At 33.9% G+C, this 21,602-nt stretch overlaps 2 protein-coding genes across 5 annotated transcripts in view; one reads left to right on the top strand and one right to left on the bottom strand.

Annotated features, from left to right (window-relative positions):
- Positions 1–483: 483 nt before the first annotated feature.
- On the bottom strand, positions 484–1,934 carry LOC147066751 (uncharacterized). 3 transcript variants are annotated; one of them, XM_085954209.1, is made up of 4 exons: positions 1,799–1,934; positions 1,222–1,339; positions 990–1,133; positions 569–754 (listed from the first exon to the last, which is right to left on the bottom strand). In XM_085954209.1, the coding sequence occupies exons 1-4, from the start codon at positions 1,807–1,809 to the stop codon at positions 707–709; spliced, it is 321 nt and encodes a 106-aa protein (XP_085810335.1). In that variant the 5' UTR covers positions 1,810–1,934; the 3' UTR covers positions 569–706. The 3 variants fall into 3 exon arrangements, 2 of the variants coding, with proteins under 2 accessions (XP_085810335.1, XP_085810336.1); XM_085954210.1 differs by having other exon boundaries at positions 1,228–1,339; XR_015071490.1 differs by lacking the exon at positions 1,222–1,339 and having other exon boundaries at positions 484–754; positions 1,799–1,924.
- Positions 1,935–2,444: 510 nt separating this feature from the next.
- The window catches only part of hppy (MAP4K3-like protein hppy), a 37,113-nt gene continuing 17,955 nt past the window's right edge, over positions 2,445–21,602 (top strand). For both annotated transcript variants that reach the window (XM_085954351.1, XM_085954350.1), the window contains exons 1-9: positions 2,445–2,719; positions 9,109–9,312; positions 11,151–11,257; positions 13,192–13,330; positions 13,439–13,511; positions 14,965–15,155; positions 15,722–15,829; positions 15,957–16,272; positions 16,611–16,809. In XM_085954351.1, coding sequence (XP_085810477.1) covers positions 2,609–2,719; positions 9,109–9,312; positions 11,151–11,257; positions 13,192–13,330; positions 13,439–13,511; positions 14,965–15,155; positions 15,722–15,829; positions 15,957–16,272; positions 16,611–16,809 — 1,448 coding nt within the window. In that variant the 5' untranslated portion in view covers positions 2,445–2,608. The remainder of the gene's footprint in view (positions 2,720–9,108; positions 9,313–11,150; positions 11,258–13,191; positions 13,331–13,438; positions 13,512–14,964; positions 15,156–15,721; positions 15,830–15,956; positions 16,273–16,610; positions 16,810–21,602) is intronic.

The raw sequence follows: 21,602 nt of genomic DNA, 5'->3' as shown, positions 1-21,602 counted from the left end.
CTGTCAAGGTAAATGACTCAGTTAAAGTAGAATTAACAAAAATAACTATATTTCAAAACCATTATAATCCATCTACCATGTAAACACCATTTCAAGTAATAAAGAAATAAAAAGTCACCTAATTAAATAATATTATACTAGAAAAAATATACTATCTATATACCCACTTAATTTTCATTTAAAGTTGTAAAACGCCCGGTTACTAAATAGAGGAAGGACAGAGTCTTCTGGCACGACCGAATCACATTGGAACGGTGTTATTGTCATTTGAAAGTAACAATACTGACACCTAAATGAGTCGCCTGCACTGCCAGAATCATCTGAACCCTGTCTACCTATCTATATACAATTTATTGTTATTTTTTTTCATATTTGTCCATTTTATTACAATATCGTGTTACTTTTAAAGCTCATTGTAATTCTAATAATTATATAAATATTTTTCTTGTATTCTGTGCAAAAATGATTATTAAAACTTTCTTAACCTAAACCAAGTATTTTTTATTGAATGATCCTGCAAAAATATTCAAGTACAGTTAAGTGACATATTTTGTTTCGGTGTATAAGCCATAAATAAATATACATAAATTATATTTAATATATACATGTATACTGTATGTATAGCCACGGTTGGTCTTGCACTTGTTGCTGTAGCTATGCGATCTGGTGTGGTCCATTATCCAAAAACACTCAATCACATCCCTGGTCAAACAGCGGGCAGCCGTGTAGTGAGTCTGGCTGGCCTATGGTGGCACTAGAATGATTTCAATATACACAGTCTGTTAATTTGAATATGTTTTCGACTGAAAGTTGTAAAAATATTAGAAATCAGGATTTAAATAATTAAAAAACTGTTTCATTAAATATCATATTCATACCTATGCAAAATTTTGATTCCTTTGAAGTACCTATACAAAATACGGATGAATATAAACCAAACAAAAATATTTGTTACTGGTACTGCCATAGTAAAGTAAAGTTTAACATACTTCCCTAATAGAACAAAATTCCCAATTCTTGTCGTTCTGTAGATGTTTCATTTCAGTTTTTACCAACGATCCATTAAATATGAATTGGTCATAAACACTCAAAGGAAATCTGGCACTCACTGCCAGAATGTCCATGTCAGATACCTGCATAAAAATAAATGTCATGTTATGATATTATACGTAATGAATATGAATGTATCAGAAACAACATAGATTTTATTACGAATTTTACATTTACAGAAAATTTCCTGCGCTCATTTTTGAAAGTCTCCAAGTATGACGGGTATATTCGCACATGGGTGCAGTTAATGCACCCAATGATTTTCGGGAAACCTGCCCTTTCTTGAAGTCTGAAATTAAAAAATATTTTTACCGACACAAAATAATATTCCCGTTAAATTCTTATTGAGTAGGTAATTTACTTGTTGTGTCTATGCGCAGTTACTCTAGTTACATGACATGTACATTGTAATATTGTATAAATTGATCAGAGGGTATCAACACAACACTAAAGACTGTCAGCGCTGTATGGCGACTGTATGTAAGTATTACTAAGCACTGCTATTATAGCATCGGACACGTTTCCTATGCATCTGCTTACTGATGCCTGGCTCATTGCGCAGAAGACTTGGCCTACCCGTTTTTGGTACGCTCCCTCTGCGTAGAAACGCAAAATAGTCAAAACCTACAATTCAAATAACGGAGACATGTTATTTCAATAGCATATTACCTTCAAATCCTGTTAACCCTTCATGGTAAATGCTTATTTATAATATGTGCAGTTATGAAACTGAGTAAATCTATCTTACCTATGAGCCATGGCAATCTTGCCCTGTCATAAAGTAAGGTTATATTAAATGTCTATGTAATTTGTCGCACGCCATCTCATTATATCTTCAGCGTGTAATAAGCATTCAGAAGACGTGTACATTTTGTCAACACACAACTGTCACTTTGACATTCGTATATGTATTTAGTCTATGGCTGCATCCAATGCTGCCACCTTGTTTCAGATAATTAAAATACACTTTACGCAAAGTGGGTAAAAGTTGTAGCAATTCTGAAAGCGCTATAGTGTACGTATATTTTTCATATTTAATTCATAAAAATTATAGAATATTTGGCGTAAAATATTAATATTATTTACAATTTTTAAATCTGGCGCGTAAATAAAATTATTTAGTCTATGGCTGCGTCGCTGACGCTTTGGTGTGGGGCCAAGCGCGAAATTCGCATCAAATCCAAGCGGTAGCGACAGCGACAGCGAGGGCGTTGCGAATTCGCTGCGAATATTCGCTTTGGTTTGGGGGAGGCTTTCATAATAATATGTTTTGTAGTAAAAATAATTTTAAAGATTACTGAACTAGGTATAAAATATGAATAATATAGCTGTAATAATTATTACTGTGTAATTGAATTTATGTAAATTAAATATTACGGAAAAGTATTTATTTTGCCTAGCAATTTTCAAGTGTAACGGTGTTGCCAACGTCAAGTAGATAATTATGTCGCGGATGTGGGGGATCTCGATCGTGTTTTTCTATTCCACTCGTTTATTTTACGTGTTAAACCTCTTTTTTGATTGATTTATAAATGTGCTTCGGGTGAATAGTGTAATTATGGCGCAAAATGCGAGTGCTCTCAGCTCTGACATATCGCGGCGCAATCCCCAAGACGAATACGAGCTCATACAGAGAATCGGGTCTGGTACATATGGAGATGTCTATAAGGTATCAATTTAAAAGTCACCCAACTCCCTCGACGTGGTCGAGTGAAACCCCAATCAATTTAATTCAAATTAGCAGATTCTTAGGTTTGTTGACGACGTCATAAAAACATGTTTTTTTTGGGAGTGTCTACGGTTTTACAGCCATGACAGTTTTCACATTTTGACGTTTGTAAATATGGAAAAATAACATTTTCCTTGCGAAACCTTTATGTCTGTTTCAGGTATTGATATTATTTAATTAATAATTTAATCACAATGCGCGATGTAAGAATACACTCGAGGTTAAGAGCTCGTCGCATTTGACTGCACAACAGTTTTTAAACAAAAAATATATTGTATGAATGTCAAAGTGTCTTGCATTATAAAATTGTAGACTTTTATGACAATGTTTACGTTACGATTAACCCGAAGACGTCGGAACCGGTTTATTTCAGATTTGTATTTCAAAATAGGACTCCGAGATATTGAATTCAGTTTTCTGAAAGAAATGCCGAAAAATTTTCCTTTCTTATTATTCTAAAAAAATCTTGAATATGACTCATTTATTCTGACTTAATTGGAATGTAAATAAATTATCTTTTGTGCCTGAGACAGTATACAATATACATAATACAAATTTAAACTGTAAATACCCAATTGGGGATTATTTCCATTGTTATGTTCTTATACAGTGAACTTTATTCTTTGGGATCAGGTCCCTTGAATGACTTTAATTCATAATATAGTCTCAAGTAACAAATATTTCTCCAAGATTATACCTACTTACTAAATATTAAGTGTACCCACTTTGTTAATTGAATTACTTATTGTGGATATCATAAATTACACACAAGATGACAGTGGCGAAGGGTGGAGGTAGGCTGTTAAGATCCTCCATAAACAGTGCACATCAATCTTTTTCAGACATACATATTTGTTTTCATTGAAATAAGACTACAATTTACAGATAGTGTTGGTTAGTTTTTAAAATTCAATTAAATCCTGAAAAACCAAGCCATAATAGATAATAGTCAAAAAATACATGTCCATCTATAAAATATCTAAAATTATGCAATTAAATCATAAGTATATAACTTTGAATATTTTATAAATAGAATAATATTTTTTATTTATTATAGTTTGGTTTAGGCAGGGCTTAATGAATTAAAAAAATTAACCAATATGTGTAATATGTATTTTTAATCCAACGAAAACAAATAACTATGAATGGAGTGTGCATAATTTTGTCGTATTTCCCAAATTAGACCAAAACTATTATGGTTTCGTTTAGGCAGGGTTTAATTGATTTTGAAAAACTAACTAACACCATCTGTAATTTGTAGTCTTAGTTCAATAAAAACAAAAAAATAAAAAAGTTTAGTGTGCACTATTTATAGCGAATCTTAACAGCCTACCTCCACCCTTCGCCACTGCAAGATGACATCTTGGACAGCAGTGATGTATCCAAGTACTTCACAAGAGTATGGAAAATTTAATAATTACATATTTTAGAGAAAATAATGTATTTATTTAAGTAAGGATTTGCATTCAGCTGGATCTGGGTAAAATACAAAAAAACAAAGTAAGAAGTGATCTTCATTTGGCTACATATTTTTTCTGACCGATACGTCATGTTGTAAATGAGAACTCTGCCATCTCGGTAGAGTCCGTATTCTTCATGCTGGCGTGCGGTTTCCCCCCCCGCTTCCGCATCTCAACTAATTATCTTAGTAATCAGGATCATCAATAAATCCTCCCAAGGTTTTACCTGCCATTGGTGAGGGTAATTGGGAGGGCAATAACTGTGTTCAACCGAACGCTTTTGATATCACATTTTACTTATGTGAGAGTTAAGAATTCAAGGATTCCCAAACTTATTTGGCCCATTACCATCTTTACAAAAAAAAAATACTTGATCCTCCCTGTAAATCTACCCCTTTTAAGAGTTGTATATAGATAGAAAGAGATTCATATTATAATCTTTTGCTTACGATATAATAAAATCTAACATGAATATAAAAATAAATATCAAACTAAGATTTCGCACCCTTTTATCTGGCTGGGCACCGCCATCTTTAGATTAATAAAGCCTGAGCATAACTTTTTGCACAAGCAACGAGTGGTTCAGCTGTCAGATTGCTTAACATATTGATTCGCCCTTTCTCGTTTCAAATTGAATTATAAAAAATTCTCACATCAAATATATTAACTATCAGTGTTATTTATAAATAATATACATTCCTGTTATTCATCAGCTGTCAAAGTCAGACTAGCTCTTCACACAAAAACCGGTGGTAATATCGATTTCCAAAAAATATGTAGCATTGATCTATGCATTACATTTGTAGAAGGTGTATTAATGCAAGTGTAACTCATCTATCCAAATCAAACCATTCCCTACAGACGCGTCAGTATGAGCACTCTATAGTCAATAGAACAATGACAGGTCATCTATAGACAACAACGGGAGGGGAGGAAAAAGTAGGACCAGTCGTTGTGAATGTATGGGCTTTCTACTTGAGTCGGCAATGGGCTGGGCCAACGGCTGCTCAGAACTGGCTCATGAATCTTGGGTGACCCCTCCATTTACCACATTGTGCTGCACTGTTGTCGACGCACAGTGATTCTCTTTTAGCCCTGTGCGTACCTTACCTCACATTATTCGGCCAGCGGTATTTACGCTTTACCCCGCTTCATCTCTCTCTCCATCCCCAGACAGTACACAATCTACACTAACTGCGTGTGGTTATGCTCAGCCACCGGCCGTTACCTCAAGTTTGGCTTGCCTTCTAAAAGTCTTCAGCCATACAAAAACATTGAGCTGAAGAGTTTGTAATTAGGATATAAGTTCAGACAATTAAAATATTTATTTCTTAATTGTTCAAAATGAGCCAGCACCTTAAATACTAAGGGTGAACTTAACTATAAGTGCATGGATTTACTGCTGACAGTACGTATTATTCCTGCCATAACAAGAAAATGCACGAGTAAATATGAATTTTCACGTTACAGTTGGAACTTGTGAACCTGTCGGAAAAAAATGAACTACAGCAGAGCATTTTTGACATTTACCAATTTTCACTACCAGTCAAATAACACCATAAAAGGACAACAACACATCTTGCTTACGCTTGAAGAATGAGATTGGCGAGACAGTTATAAAGAGTTATTATCGCGATAGTCGAATTTACACACTATTGGTGCCAGTAAATCCATGCACGTTTAAAGGCGTTATATCAAGCGGGTCACTCACACGCCGAATTCGCTGCTATCTCAATTGCTTTGTCTATTGCTTTGCGTTACTCAAAACATAACGACAGCAGATTGTCCGCCGACATTCTGCAACTTGTCCATGGCCACCTATAAATACTAAGTTTGATAGTGTCCAATTATCATTAATAGAATTGAATAATACGGATTAAATAACTAAAAGAAGCATTTTCAAAATTATATTGCTCCCTAAAACTGAAAAAATCAGGATACAAATCGTAGAACTCTTCATGATATATACTTAATTATGAAGGAAAAACAGTGAATTTTCAACATTACATATTAGAATTATACAGACGGAAGACTAAACAGTCGATAAACAATAATCGACAGCGTAATTATTGTTCGTATTACTCACATAAAAATATTTTCTTCGATGATTTGTGCTGTAGGCGACTTTTTTACGATGAGACATTACTTTTTATCATAATCATAAGAATATTCGTTCCCCCATAATTTGGTTATGTTAGGATGGAAGTTAATGTTCATTTTTTATTCTTGCACTGTGGATACAAAACTCCACTTCAGCTCGCCCGTACCTGAGTTGCGCCCGCGGCTGCTGTCCCTCACGCACAACCTTTGTGATGCCACTGAGTATAGATAATATTGTAATAAGTTTTTTTATAAAATACAATGCTTTATGAGAACACTATTGTATGAAATGATAATAATAATATATTCATGGTTTTAAAATTTCAAATTCAATTAAAGTGATGTGAATTATTACTACAGAGATGCAGGCATGTGTTACAACTTAGTTATGTTTTGTAAATAGCAACAAAGTTCATTTATAGATATTTTTTTTGTATGATATAAGGAGATCGTATTTAATTTTTATTCCGATGAGATTTGTTTTACATAAAAATTGAACTCGTGAATGACTTGGAGTACTAAAGGATAAAAATGAATTAACTTAATTCTAAACCCACTATCATTGAATATAGTATAATATATTTAAGGGCACACGTGCCATGTAGAAATTAAGAAAAAAAGAATTTGGGGTATCTGTGGGAGTTAAAGTCCGAACAATCTGTTGATTTTCACAAAAATCTATTCATATGACTACATTCAAATAGCCTGACTCTCAGTACGCGGCTCGCCCGAGTCAAAAGTTCGCGCCTCCTCGCCCGAGCGTTGCTGCGGCTGATCCAAAACTTGTCGGTTCTTGTCTATGTTCAAAGGTGCCTCAATATTGTTGCCGCGCGCACTCAGGACGGTAATATTTTGCCTCACTCGCTCGCATAATGGATAAATATCAGTGTTTGAAGCTGATACAATTATATAGCAACTACAGACAACTTTGGGACCCGCAATGTTCAGAATATACGAATAGGGGGCTTAGAGAAGATGCGTGGAGAGATATAAGCCGGGACATGAACCACCCCGTAGCGGATCTGAAAAAGAAGATGGAGTCCTTGATGGGATCATCTCGACTTTGAGTTATACTAAATTGCTCGGACGGCTTGTGGCCTCGTGAGGCTGCTCGCTCAGTCAGTACGCGGCTAATAACCATAAAAGGTTATTATTGAAAACGTTGTCGTTTGAAATTCAGAATAAAGTCATCCTTTGCTACATTAGATGTCCATGGATAAGGGAATTTCAAAAATTATTCTTTTGTCAAAGTAGATTTTGTACCCGTCGTTGCCTGGGGTTTTCCTTTGCATCTATGTATGTCTATTGCTTCATATTGACTGTGGGAGAAGCATTCATCACATACTTAAGTTATTTCCTGTCACATTGAGCAATTGTCTTTGTAACTTATTGTTTTGGCGAAGGTAAAGTGAATCGAGAATTGAAGTCGTATTCCCTATATTAGGTACTTTTTTTATTTTTAAGAAGTGGAATGAATTTATTATTATCTCAATGATAATGGTATATTTAGTGTGAGACACTAATCAAATTTACAATGTCTTGTTTTACTTCATTCATTTTGCAATATAAAATTGAGTATGTACATTTCCTTTTAACTGTTGTCATGCCTCATTTGTTTTGAACAAAGCAATTTTCTCATCGGTAGAAAAGCGTTAACTGTTGTCGTACCACCACGTGGTAACATAACTTAACATATTTTATACTAACATCTTAACGTAAACCAATATCTTGTCGTTAAATTATACCAGCGATTCCCAACTAGGTATCTGCGGAACCCTGGGGTTTCGTAAACTTAATCAGGGACTTCATAAAAGATTGTGAAACTAAAGTACTGAAGTATCCAATGTTGGGTTTACGAACTATGTAGAATTTTAATAAATATTACTTATTTTTTGGTAAGTGTTTACTTACTAATTAATTTTTATTCCTGAACTACTTGTACCAAAATTCTACGGAGGGTGGGGGCAAATTATGAATGGAATTCAAAGAACACAACTTTTGAGAGTAGATTCTGTGATTATAATTTTTTTATTCTGCTATAAATTATTTGTGTTTCTGAATGTGAACGTATATTATCAGGATTTACAAGATATTTGCATGTTTCCATTTAAGATATAGAAATTTAAAAAAAGTTGTAGGCAATGCATTTACATAAAATATGTGACTTAAACTAGTAATGGACTTTAATATTATTCTTTAGTCAGTTAAGGGATCCTCAAGATTTAAAAAAGTGCTTCAAGGATTCCGGTTGAACAGATAAGGTTGAAAATCATTGCATTTACACACATTGTGATAGGTAATATTTTTTGAATTTTTTTTTCTAAAGAAGCACATATTTAGTTACTATTATTAAAATTTCGCTATTCGGTGCTTCCCAAACTTATAGGTTAGGTAAAAATAGGCTGCCAAAAATGGCAGGCATAATGTTTTGTTTATAGCAACAATGCGCCATTGTTCAGAATATAAGTTTTTCTATACTACCACTTTTATTTAACAGCAATAAAAACGTTCCGATTTTGATTATTCCCTTTATAGTCAAAACTCGATGGTTAAAATATTATTCGAAATAGATTCATCATTTATTTGATACTGGCACAAATCAGTTATTTACATTTTATAGTAGTAACATTATAGTTTTTCGCCTTGCCCTTTGAATTCGATCTGTTCATTTTTTACCATCTATTGGCGACGTAAATATAATGTTTCATTTGAATGCACATTATTGTAGGTGCATTATCGATCTGATTATGATGTTGTGTGATGTTTTAGGCGAAGCGTCTGGAAACGAAAGGCGATCTGGCGGCCATCAAGGTGATCAAGCTGGAGCCGGGCGACGACTTTGCCATCATCCAACAGGAGATCCTCATGATGAAGGATTGCCGCCACCCCAATGTCATCGCGTATTACGGCTCCTACCTGCGGCGGGACAAGCTCTGGATCTCCATGGAATACTGTGGGGGCGGGAGTTTGCAGGTAAAATGGATCTGATATTATGCATGATCGGTGTAATTCAAAACTTGATTCATTGCAATGCATGATATTGAGTTGCATTGAATATTAAGTAGCGCACTGGTCTATGAGTTCGACTGATATTACCAATTATTGTAAAACTTACTATGGAATATAACAAATGTTACTTGCATGGTTTAGCTTTACTGAGTTATGAAATAAAGTCCATCACGTGAATGAAACACGTGTTGTAAGATAATTTTCATTTGTGATAAATTAATTTTATAATAAACAAAGGTTTACAATGTTGTTAATGAATCTATCATTCCTTTAATACTAACAATTTTAAGCCCATTTTATTAGCATGATTTAGAATTTAGTAATTACTACACAATAAAATTATCATCATTTTCTATTAAACGGTTTGTAAATTTCATTGTTCACAATTTCAAAAAACTAAAGGTATTAGTCATAAAGCGTTGGCTTTTCATCCAGGGGCTCCAGGTTCGATTCCTGGCAAAGCCACCATTAATCTATGTGCCTAATAAGATCATATGGACCTCAACAGAGTGAAGGGTTTTGTATTAACAGGTTATTGTTTTTTACGAGTTTTACAAATTGAAAAACAATAATGCGCATTTGCCAGCCCCAGGATTCGAACCTGGGACCCATGATGTTTTAAGCTGACGCTCAAACCGCTCGGCCATCGTGATAATTAAATAAATACCTTGGTATTTTTAATTGAACAATGTTATAAGCTAAATATGGTTCATAATAAATTTAGAAAAATCATTAAATAATTTTTAAATCTTGCATCGAAAGAGAAACATTAATATACGTATTATTATATACATACTGAATTATGTGTTATTTCTCGTTGTTTCTTTCAATTAATAAATTATCTCAGTAGACCTCACGCAACATGTAAAGTTCTTTTAATACCCTGTAATTTTTTATTGTTATCAATATTGTGAAATTTATTTGTTCTCAATTTGATATCCTGTTCATTCGGCCTATGAGGTGAAGTATACTTCTATACGCGTCCTTCCTATCGTTGCAATTAATACTTTTCTATCAAACAATATTTTTTTTTCCAATGTATAAATAAACAAGATTTAAGAATGCAGCATTCCAAATCACACATAAAATTTTTCTAAGGTGGTCTAAATAATATTTTATTTGCATTATTCAATTAAGGCAATACTAACCTACCAGAGGCACCTAGTGGAAAAATAGATAGTGGAAAGATGATAATGTAATCGCAGCATAAATGTTTTTCTTCTTCTTTTTTCTTTCGACCATGTCCGATCCTAATAGGATCATATGGGCCTCCACAGAATGGAGGTTTGTATTAATAGAGTTTATTTTTACGAGAAATGGATGTCAGCCACTTGCTCAACCTATCAGGTCCATACTCTGACTCATACACAAATTAAAAAACAATATATTGTGTACTTGCGAGACCCAGGATTCGAACCTGGGACCCTCGACACTATAGGCCGGCACTTAAGCCACGCGACCATCGCGGGTGTGAAATGTTTTTAGAGATGATAATAATTCTTCTGTCATTAAATAGATATATGAAAATTCTCAATTCTTTTTATTGTGGTGACTTTCATAACGTTGAAAGAAAAGCATTTTTATGTTTGTCATGCTGTTGCTAAGTAATTGGCTAATTTTTCTTAATATTGATTTTACGGGCCAGTTGCTAGTGTGGCGCCCTACCAGTACCGGTAAATACTCTGTTGGTAACCCCCCACACAAAATATACCATTGTAATGCTTCAAACATGTTTTTCTTCATTTTTTAAATGTAGTCTACATGCTATAATTTTAATAATTGGTTTATTGTTAAAATTACAGGATATCTACCACGTAACTGGACCACTGGCTGAACTTCAAATAGCGTACATGTGCAAGGAAACATTGACCGGTCTATCCTATCTGCATAGTATGGGGAAAATGCACAGGTAAATAATATTATTATTAATGCATCGTGAATCTTAAAACCAGATTAGTTTTATAATAATCATGTTGAAATTTTTTTGTATTCATATTCTGTACATAAAATAGTTTTACATACCAACCCATATTATGGCATTGTGACAGGGGTTTTGGAATTTAGGATCTTCCTCGATTTGTTGGAAATATTAGACTTCAGGATTACTTTTTACATTATTTTCATTTGAATAATAATTTTTTTACTGGCAGTCTTTTACAACCCGATTGCCTTTAGACGAACAAAACATCATGAATAATTTAGGGGATTAAATATTTTTTAATTTACCCTTAAATTTGTTTAAAAATGTAGAATAATAAATTGTGATTTGACTTATCGTCATTGTACAGGCCAATTGGCGTAACCCTCAAATATCAAATTATATACTATTTATTTATTATTGTATATATATTATTTTATTACAAATTGAGAATTTTCTTTTATTGGCACACCGGTGGTTTGCATTTAGAGGTTTACAGCATTTGGCTGGAATATTTTTTGTCAAGTTACAAATGGCTTAAAAAATAGTTTTGATTTATTTTGATATGAAATAATTTTTTGGGATTTATGATACTTGGCCAGTTCATGTAAGAGTATGCAATAAGTCCATTGCCATCAAAATGTCACTTCGGTGAAGAGTGAGGGTTACGTCAATTGGCCTGTACAGTGACGTTATTATTGATCCATTTACTCATTATCTCTGGGAAGATTACATGACGTGCTTTTCGATATAGTGTTTTTCTTATTTAAAATATTAATGATATAAATACAGTAGAATCTCACTAATCGGGTACTGTGTGAAATCTGATGAGATTTCCGCATTACCTACTGAAATGTATGAAAAACTGTAAATGTCATTTCTAACATAAATTCAAAAAAATCTGTCAAGCTTGTATGTAGGAGCAGAACAAAATGTTTCTCTAATATTTACTAAAATATATACATACTTATATGATTGTTTTCTTCCACAAACTCTGGTCAAAATCTCCCGTAATTTACGTAAAACCAAATGTCTTCAGATCAAATCTTGTAATACATTATAATTTTACTGGACTGAATCCGGACGGAATTTGGTAAATCTCGGGATTGATTGAGTATTTACACATTTTTAACATAATAATGATGGTTATTCAGTATGGAGCTCTATCCACTCATTCGACTGACAACATAAATGCAAGACTTTCTATTTCCAATGCAGTAAAACTGCAATATGGCGGGCTAATTCGGGTGAGGGGGTGTCCATTACTGCCGAAAGTTTGTTATATAATGAAGGTTTTCCAGGTTAAGCAGGTACGCACTTAAGGCCTGTGGCCACTGGAAGGCCCGTGGCACTATCCGATGTTTGTTTTAATATGCCGATGCGGTATATCTAAAAGATAAGATAGCGCATAGACACATATGGACACTAACGATCCTAATAATTATTACCGTTAAGCCACGCGCATTCCACTTATCGATGCGACAGCTGTCAATAAACCTACAGGCCAGGTATTTATCCTCTAGACTCAAAAGTGTGAAGTGTCTGGGAATGTACCTTAAAAAATACGATATTCCACGCTTAAAGCGACGGAAAGCTATAAGTAGTAGACGTGGTAAATGATGGAGGCACCTCCTAGATTTTGTTAACCCCACCGCCTTAAAAAATTAATAAAAAATATTATTTCTATTTTTTTATCAAAAAAATGTTTTGAAAAATAAAACAGTATATTGACAAGCAAGCGTTACAATTACTGTAGAAAGTCAAGTCACGTGACAACAACCAATTACCGCACGCAATTCTAAGTGATTACATTGTAATCATGACGTGCTGAAGATTATTAACGAGTGGGTTAGAAATTTGGTCTATTGAATCGAGATATTATTGTAATCTATATCTAATATTCTAATATTTATTATCATTTCCAGGGACATAAAAGGTGCTAACATATTGCTCACGGAATCGGGTGATGTAAAGTTAGCTGACTTTGGCGTCTCTGCGCAAATCACCGCTACTATCAATAAAAGAAAATCTTTCATTGGCACGCCCTATTGGATGGCACCGGAGGTAAAGTTTTTTGTTTTTTTTGCTATGTTTATAAATTCTACCTTGATTCATTCACAGGTGAAGTGAATATTTTAGATGTAAATTAATTTTTGTGTTTGGTGCATACAGGTGGCAGCTGTGGAGAGAAAAGGTGGCTACAATCAACTCTGTGATATTTGGGCCTGTGGTATCACTGCTATCGGTAAATTATATTTCTGTTTTTTTTTTTGTGAATACATAATGTTCCAGTGACAAATGCTTAGGGATACTCATGTAAGTAAGTGATGTTTTATGCATTGCATAAGTGAATAGCTGAATGACATACTGGCAGAATTTAGAAACACAAGTCAAAATAAATATATTTTGTGCACATAGATCGAGTAAAAATAATATTGAATGTTGCTTCCGACAAAGTAAAATCGTATCTTGACCGGTTATCTTCGCCAGTGGTGCACGACATATTTGACAAAAGAGCCAATTTATCCATTTTCTAATTGTTCACGCGGCAGGTGGGTAAAAAATGTTGAAAAATAATAATATTATACTTGACCGAACATTCATTTTATTAATTTAAATTTAATGTCAGATAATCCAATCACTCCCCACTCTGTATTATGTGCATATTTGCACGATGGAACTTATTATCAATCATATTCAATGCAACACTTGCTAATAAAAGTACTTGTCATTTTGGATCGCGGGTTGTGCATCACTGATCTACGCAGATGACTATCCGTATTATATTTAATGAGCTTGACATTTTTATATGTGCGTTGAATAAAGTGTTTTTGATGCATGTTGCAATTCAAGTAGTATAGTCCAAATGCAAGAGACACCGTGTCCATGGTGTGTCCATTTTTTTAATTAGTAAATCGGATATGTTATCGCTGTTTTTTGATGTATGTAACGTTGTATATTTACTCCATAAATCAGTCAATCACGTAGTTTAAGACAGCTCAAACAAAAAACATAAATTGTTAAAATTAAAATGTTCCAACACATTGACAAATGTTGATATTAGAGACCATGTGGTAATTTGGATCGAGTATAACTATTAATTTATAATTGAGGATCAATATAAGTGCACCAGTGACAAAATTTAGTAAATCCATGTCAAAGTAAAATATGTGATTATAAAGTTTATGGAACTGTTTTCAACATTCTGTAAATAAAGTCACTCATTCGAACAATGAAAAAATATTAATATTTCTTTGTCTTTATAGGGCAAATCAAGCTAAAAAATTAAAATTATTTATGGTTGCTTTGAAAATAATAATATTTTATATACTATGGGATATAATTATGTACTCCAATGTTGCAAATATAATGTTTATATCTTTTCACACAAAGCAGAAGTGATTCACGAATAAATGGGTAACTATTTGGTAATGTGAAGCCTGCTCCCAAATCATTTTTTAATTACATGTCAGTTCTATTCATTTAATCCTCTGTACTTTCTTTATTCAATTTATATTGTCAAGTTTTCATATTTTTACCATTCTTTGGCAATTTAAATATGTTTAATAAAACATAGGGATTTTAATTTAGTTAATGACAACATATCTGTAAACAGCTTCATAAATAGCTAGTTTAACATAACATCGACATCTTTGCATTTGGCTTCTGCTCCTATGTATATTGTTTTGTATAAACAGAATTGGCGGAGCTCCAGCCGCCCATGTTTGACCTGCACCCGATGAGAGCGCTGTTCCTGATGTCCAAATCAGGCTTCAAACCGCCGTCGCTCAAGGCCCGAGATAAATGGTCGCCCACTTTTCACAACTTCATTAAGACTGCACTCACTAAAAATCCCAAGAAGCGGCCCACAGCTGATAAATTATTACAGGTCAGTTGATAATACATCTTTGGATATAGCTTGTATAATGCATGTTCAGGCAGCACTGCTTGCCTACCAGAAATAAAACAGTAACGCTATTGAATAGATCTTTTTTCTCTGTTATGGTTTATTCAAAGCCATAAGACGTGTTTGCTCTAAATTGAAATAATTGAGAAATAGAAAAAATATAAAAAAAATAATTGAAACACTTTACACACATTACGCCAGGGCTCGAAATGGACCGGAACGCACTGGAGCACCGTTCCGGTTCATAAAATCCACAAAATTATCGCTCCGTCTCGTGGAAATATTAATTTGACCGTCTGAGCTAGATATTTCATATTATAAAAAAATAACACTTATTTTTATAAATCACATTTACAATTAATGTAGTATAGTATAATATAGTTGTTATTTTCGTAAAATTATCGAGCGCTCCGGCTCGTAAAATTTTCCATTTCGAGCGCTGCATTATGCACTCGCGAGAACATGCCTCGTAAACTTTTGGTGATTTGTATTTACATTATGTGAGGTCATTTGATTTATTTATGACTTGTTTTTATGATCTCTTCCAGCATGCCTTCTTTCAAACGGACATGTCAAAGCGGTTGGCGATAGAACTGCTTCAGAAATTCTCAAATCCTTCTAGTCTTTACAATTATGCCGACCTGGACGAAGATGGGGTGAGGTTTTTTATGTAACCGTTGCTGCTTTTATTTATTTATTTTCGGATGTCCTATCGATTCGATATAACAAGAAATAAGGCTATCGAATTGTATTTGGTGAAATTGAATGGAGTGAATTTTGCAGGCTATTCCGAACGTGCCGCATCGTATAGCTTCGAAACACACAGTGAATAGCCGGCGGCAGAATGAATCGTCAGGCGTCGACCTGTCGCAGAACTCTGGGGGCGTGGCCGCCAAGAGGGCTCGACCTCGGAGCCTGCTGCCCGACGATGGCCGCCCCGCGCTCTCCGGCGGCAGATCGTCGGGCGTGTTTGACGATTCGCCCGTCGTTGATCTCGATGCCGATGACGACTTAGATGAGCTGAACGGAACTACCAACCATTTTGCTAACAGGAGAGTTCTCCACAACGGCCAAGATTCTGACACTATGAAAAGAGCAGGTTCGTTTGATTTGCATTTTAATGAACGCCACCAATATATAGTACAAGTATATCAATTTCATGAATTAATAAAGTTTGATGACAGACTAATATTTTTTTTTTCAATGAGTTTAATTCCTTTATTGACTTGGTAACATAAATATCAAATGATTTATATGTGTCATTGCAGCACCTGTTTCATTATCTTTATTTATTGGCCGAGTCAGTCAATTTCATTGTTTTCTTCTTCGCAGTAGGTCATAATACGAATTGAAAGCTCTTTGAAACTCTGCTGCATTTCAAGTTATAGTTGTGGCATTATATTGCGGCGATATGGTTCATCGTTCTTGCTTTTGCAGCCGCCGACAGCTGTTGCTCACGGCGCAGTCAAGAGGGAGGGGCGAGTCAGCGGACGGGTGCGGCCGCGGCCTGGGATATGCTGGACCTTCTGAGCGATGTGAAGGCCGGCTGCCAGATGCACGACGCCGTCTCCCCTGCCCCGTCGCCCTCCGCCCACGCCGCCACGCCCCTGCAAAACGACACGCTGCCCAGCGAAAAGTTAGTCTACTTTCACTATAGTCTAGTAATATACAAAATCAAGCTGACTGAGGTTTTAATCCGAATCATATGATGACTTAATTGAAAGGTCTTGAAATAACCTGGAACGATCTATTTAGTTTGTCAAGCTGTTTAAATTTCCGATGTGACAAATGTGTCAATAGTTTTTTTTTATTAATCCTGTTGATTTATATAATACCGTATAGTTAATGGTATACCCAGCGGACCTTGTTGTGCGGTGCATAAAGCTTTGGCTTCAGGGACTCCGAGTTCTATCTCGGTGAGGTCACAATACATATTTATGTGATTTTCTCTGGGTTTTTGTGTTTGTTTCTATTCTATTAATAAATTCAATACACTACTGTCATTGGGTCTCATGGCCTTTTGGCTAGATAAATGGTAGAAAATAAAGAAAAGAACACTCTATGTTCTATATAATAGTTGATTTTAAGGAGACCTTAATACGATCAATTTACTTAGCTAAATCACACAAGATGATAAGCAAATTACTATCTGTTATTTAGATCAAATCAAATTATTCACAGACTTACAAAAATATAAATAACATCTACCTGCTTTTATCTGCTGTAAAATTATAAATTTGTCATATTGGAGGTTTTAACCGCTCTACTACCTTAAACCGTATTTAGACCAAACGACCGAATGTTTGTTCTTCCCCCACTCCAGCGAAATTCATATGCTCGCTCAACAAATAATGTTTAAATCAAGAGAATTTCACTGGAGTGGGGGAAGAACAAACATTCACTCGCTTGGTCTAAATGCGGCTTTATGTACCCTATATATTTGTATTTTTACTATAATGATAAATTGTCTAGAAAATCTCATGAGAATTGAAGATTAAATACTATATTATTTGAATTTAACGAATTCAATATCATATTAACCATCATTGAGGAAATCATTTCTATTTTGCAACCTTACTTGAGTTTACTTTTGTCTTAATTTTTTTTATAAATTACCATTTTAAGTTTTCTATTTTCCGTCTGGTCAACAAATTTTATCACATTGATGTATTTTTCTCGATATTTTATTGCTTACGTCCACATTGTTTGTAGGTAAACATAATATTAATTATTATGTATCTCACATTTACACTTAATAGACAAAGCAATTCGTATTAGTTCATATTAATTTTCTCTTTTAGTGAGTCTTATATGAAGTAGATGTTTAGGGCACATGACATCGTTATATCGCACCATTGTTTACTATTAGAATTGCCAGTTAATTTTTTCATTAGCTCTTGTATTACATCTTCATGTTGTGAGGTTTCTTTTGTTTATAGTGTTATACTTAATTTCTATAGTCAATGCTGTAGGTTGGGGATCGATCATTTTAAATTTCTACTCAGTATTATTACTATAGCAACTTTCAATGTGTATTTTTCATTAATACTGTTAAAAAAATAATAGTTTTCTACAGTAAATCCTCGATTTTACGTGGCCAGAATTCACTATTAACGTATGGTTACTGCAGTCCCGTTTTATTTTAGTACAAATTAGTACATTTAATTCTTGGTTTACATTTTTATTTCACATAAATTCCAGACTCGCATGCCATTTATATATGTCATGATTGCAGTGCCCGAAACCAAGGTTACGTCATTCACACTGTACAATCCTACAAACTTATTTGAAGAATTGATGTGGGAGCCACAGTCGAAACTACCCAATCAAGACTCGAAACTGGACAGAATCTGATATTCGAATAACGTTTCCAATATGGCGTCTATATGGTAGTTCGTAGTTCCATTTTTGACCGTTCTTCAGATAAGTTTGTAGGACTGTAATTGTTTAACTTTGTTGTTCCAATAATATCTCAGTGAAGAAAAATCTTGTCCCTTTTCAAGAAAATGGACATTCTCAAAAAGGGGTGTAAGAACACATTGACATAATATGCTCCAAACCAATTTGTATGATTTTTAATAAAAAAATAAATTAATCTATTTAAAATTTTCAATGTCTCACAACTTACGTTTTCCTTTTATATATATATATTTTTTTTCATTCCCTTCAAAAATGTAGAATCGGGGTTTTACTGTATCTGCATAAATCTGATCTTGTGATCTATTATCCCTATGATTGTGAAAAGAACACAGTGTTTTAATACACATTATATATACAGGGTTATCCAACTCGTGGTACGAATTGTACAGTCCTGTCATTTGTTACATGTCAAATAGTTTGTGTACTTTTTGATATTTCTGGAGGCCTCATCAAGTACTTCTTTGAAAATTATGAAAAGCGACCGTTACGGTCAATGGCGTCCACTGTAGGAAAATGATGATTAAGGCCGGAATTTGAAGATTTCGATTTGAAAAATATGTGGTTTCAACAGGATGGGGCCACATGACATATAACTTGTGAAACACTGGCTTTATTGCGTGTAAAATTACAAATTTGTACCAGAACTTGGATAACCCTTTATATCTAAATCTATATAATATACAATATATATCAGTGGTGTGGAGTCCATAGATGCTATAAATGCGGAGCATGCCCAGAAATATTTGATAAAGTACTGTGCAATAATATTATTTTTTTACTAATTCCTCTTAATGGTTATTATAGTTGTAAAAAACTGGGTATATAATATAATATATTTTTTCAATGGCATCCCGACAACAAAAAGTCACCGCTCGCACGCCTCTGATATAATAAATATATATATATCCCAATAACTAGAGTTATTAAAGCACTGGCATACATACACTATCATCGGTCATGCTATTAAGTGGAAGCTTTGTGCTGATAAATCTAGATTCATCATTCCGAACTACACACATTTATGCATAAATATGTATGTTGCCATACAAAAGGAAGACGTGACAAACATTAGACAATATGCAACTGATGTATTATTTCAAAATTCCGCACTATTTTGCACTTGTGAATCTAAAATTTACCATATGCCTATTTTACAGTTTATTGTTGCTTGTGTTAGGTATAAGTAATTATTTGTATACTATTTCTTACTATATTTTGTTAATTAAAAATATCTCATAAATATTTACAATTTTGTGTTTGATCACTTTCTCTTATACCTCTCTTGAATCATTGATAAGAAGTGAGCGTATGTTACTCAGTTATAATTAAAAATAGGTGCATTCATCCATTAAGTCATTCTGACATTTTTGAATCGGCATAATTTGAAAAATCAAGGCTTTAACATCGAAACAAGGATTTGGAACAAGAACTTGCAACCAACTGGACATTTTATCCAGCCAACCATTATAGTCTCATGTCATTATTAATAGGCGTATATCACGTTTTTGTCAGTTTGCAGTTAGTCACTTTCTCTTGTATGATAGTTCCAGTGGCAAAAAGTGGAGGTAGGCTGTTAAGATTCGATGTAAATAGTGCACACTAAACTTTGTCAGTCATACTTATTTGTTTTCATTGAACTAAGAATACAATTTGCAGATTATGCTGGTTAGTTTATAAAATTCAATTAAACCCTGCCTAAACCTAACTATAATAGTTTAGGTATGCTATGGGCGATCCAACAAAAATAGAGTACACGTTTTCAGTCATACTTATAATTGTTTTCGTTGAATTAAGAATACATGTTACAGATGGTGTTGCTTTGTTTTTTAAAATTCATGAAGCCTATACCAAACTAAAATTAATATTTTTTGACTATTATCTACTATGGCTTGGATTAGGCAGGGTTTAATTCAATTTTAAAAACTAACAGACACTATCTACATATTGTAGTCTTAGTTCAATGAAAACAAATAGCGTAGATAAAGTTTATGCTTGCACTATTTATGTTGGATCTCAACTGCCTACCTCCACCCTTCGCTACTGGGCAGTTCTATATATACTATGGCAATATACCTAGGATTTTAAGTTTAGACACCTCTAGTATGAGCAGGTCTGTAATCACTAATGGCGTTAACTACCAATTCTTAGTATAAATACATTAATTTAAATTAAACAATATATAGTAAGTACTCCACACATTTTTTAATGATACATATGTGAGCATGACTGTGATGGAATTTATAATGATGACCTTATAGCCTGAAAGCATTGATTGGTTGATGTCTTCCCATGTTAGTTTTTTCATGCCCCTGTCCCTTGCACTTTTTATACCCGGTTATTTGTATCCCTCTTCAACCTGTTGTTTTCTGTCGTTGTAGAGTGAAACACCGCGTAAGGGAGTGCGCCATTACCGGCGAGCAAATAATGAAAATGAGTTTAAGGTTTGTCCGCTAAAGAGAAAATGGAATGACCCAAAAATCTCATCTGCTGTCCGATTAGTCTATTACCATAAACAAAGGAATGATTTCAACACTAATCAATTTCAATTATTCTATATTGTCTGTGACAGTCCTGTCTGTGTGGTACTCGAGCATGTCGTGTGTATATTTTATTATCACTAACTTGAATGTACTATTTCCATAGTATGTCAGTTTGACTTCAAATGTTAGAAAGAGAAGAATTCATTGCAACCATTACTAAAATATCCAAACGTAATCATTTTGCTTGACTAATCTATAGATTCTTTAAGTTTACTAAATATAATAAAATCTTTCGAGATTGGATTACAATGCCTGTTGTCGTTTGATAGGTTTTTACTGATAGTCTTTGCTTATGCTTACCATTGAATTGTTGTTCAAATGACTCAATGTTCAAAATAACTGAATTCAGCTATGCTTTATTTTTAATTATGAAATATAACAAAATATCATCATGAGTCATTAGGTGGAAAGGCTGGTTTACTATCTCTTTGAATGTCTGTCTATACAGCCTGATTCAATATTGATGGGT

The sequence above is a fragment of the Rhyacophila brunnea genome, unplaced genomic scaffold, assembly GCF_057557595.1.
Source record: "Rhyacophila brunnea isolate RB1 unplaced genomic scaffold, BYU_Rbru_1.0 scaffold_4, whole genome shotgun sequence".
NCBI lineage: Eukaryota > Metazoa > Arthropoda > Insecta > Trichoptera > Rhyacophilidae > Rhyacophila > Rhyacophila brunnea.
The sequence above is the reverse complement of the archived record's forward strand: the minus strand, read 5'-3'. Positions and strand labels throughout refer to the sequence as shown.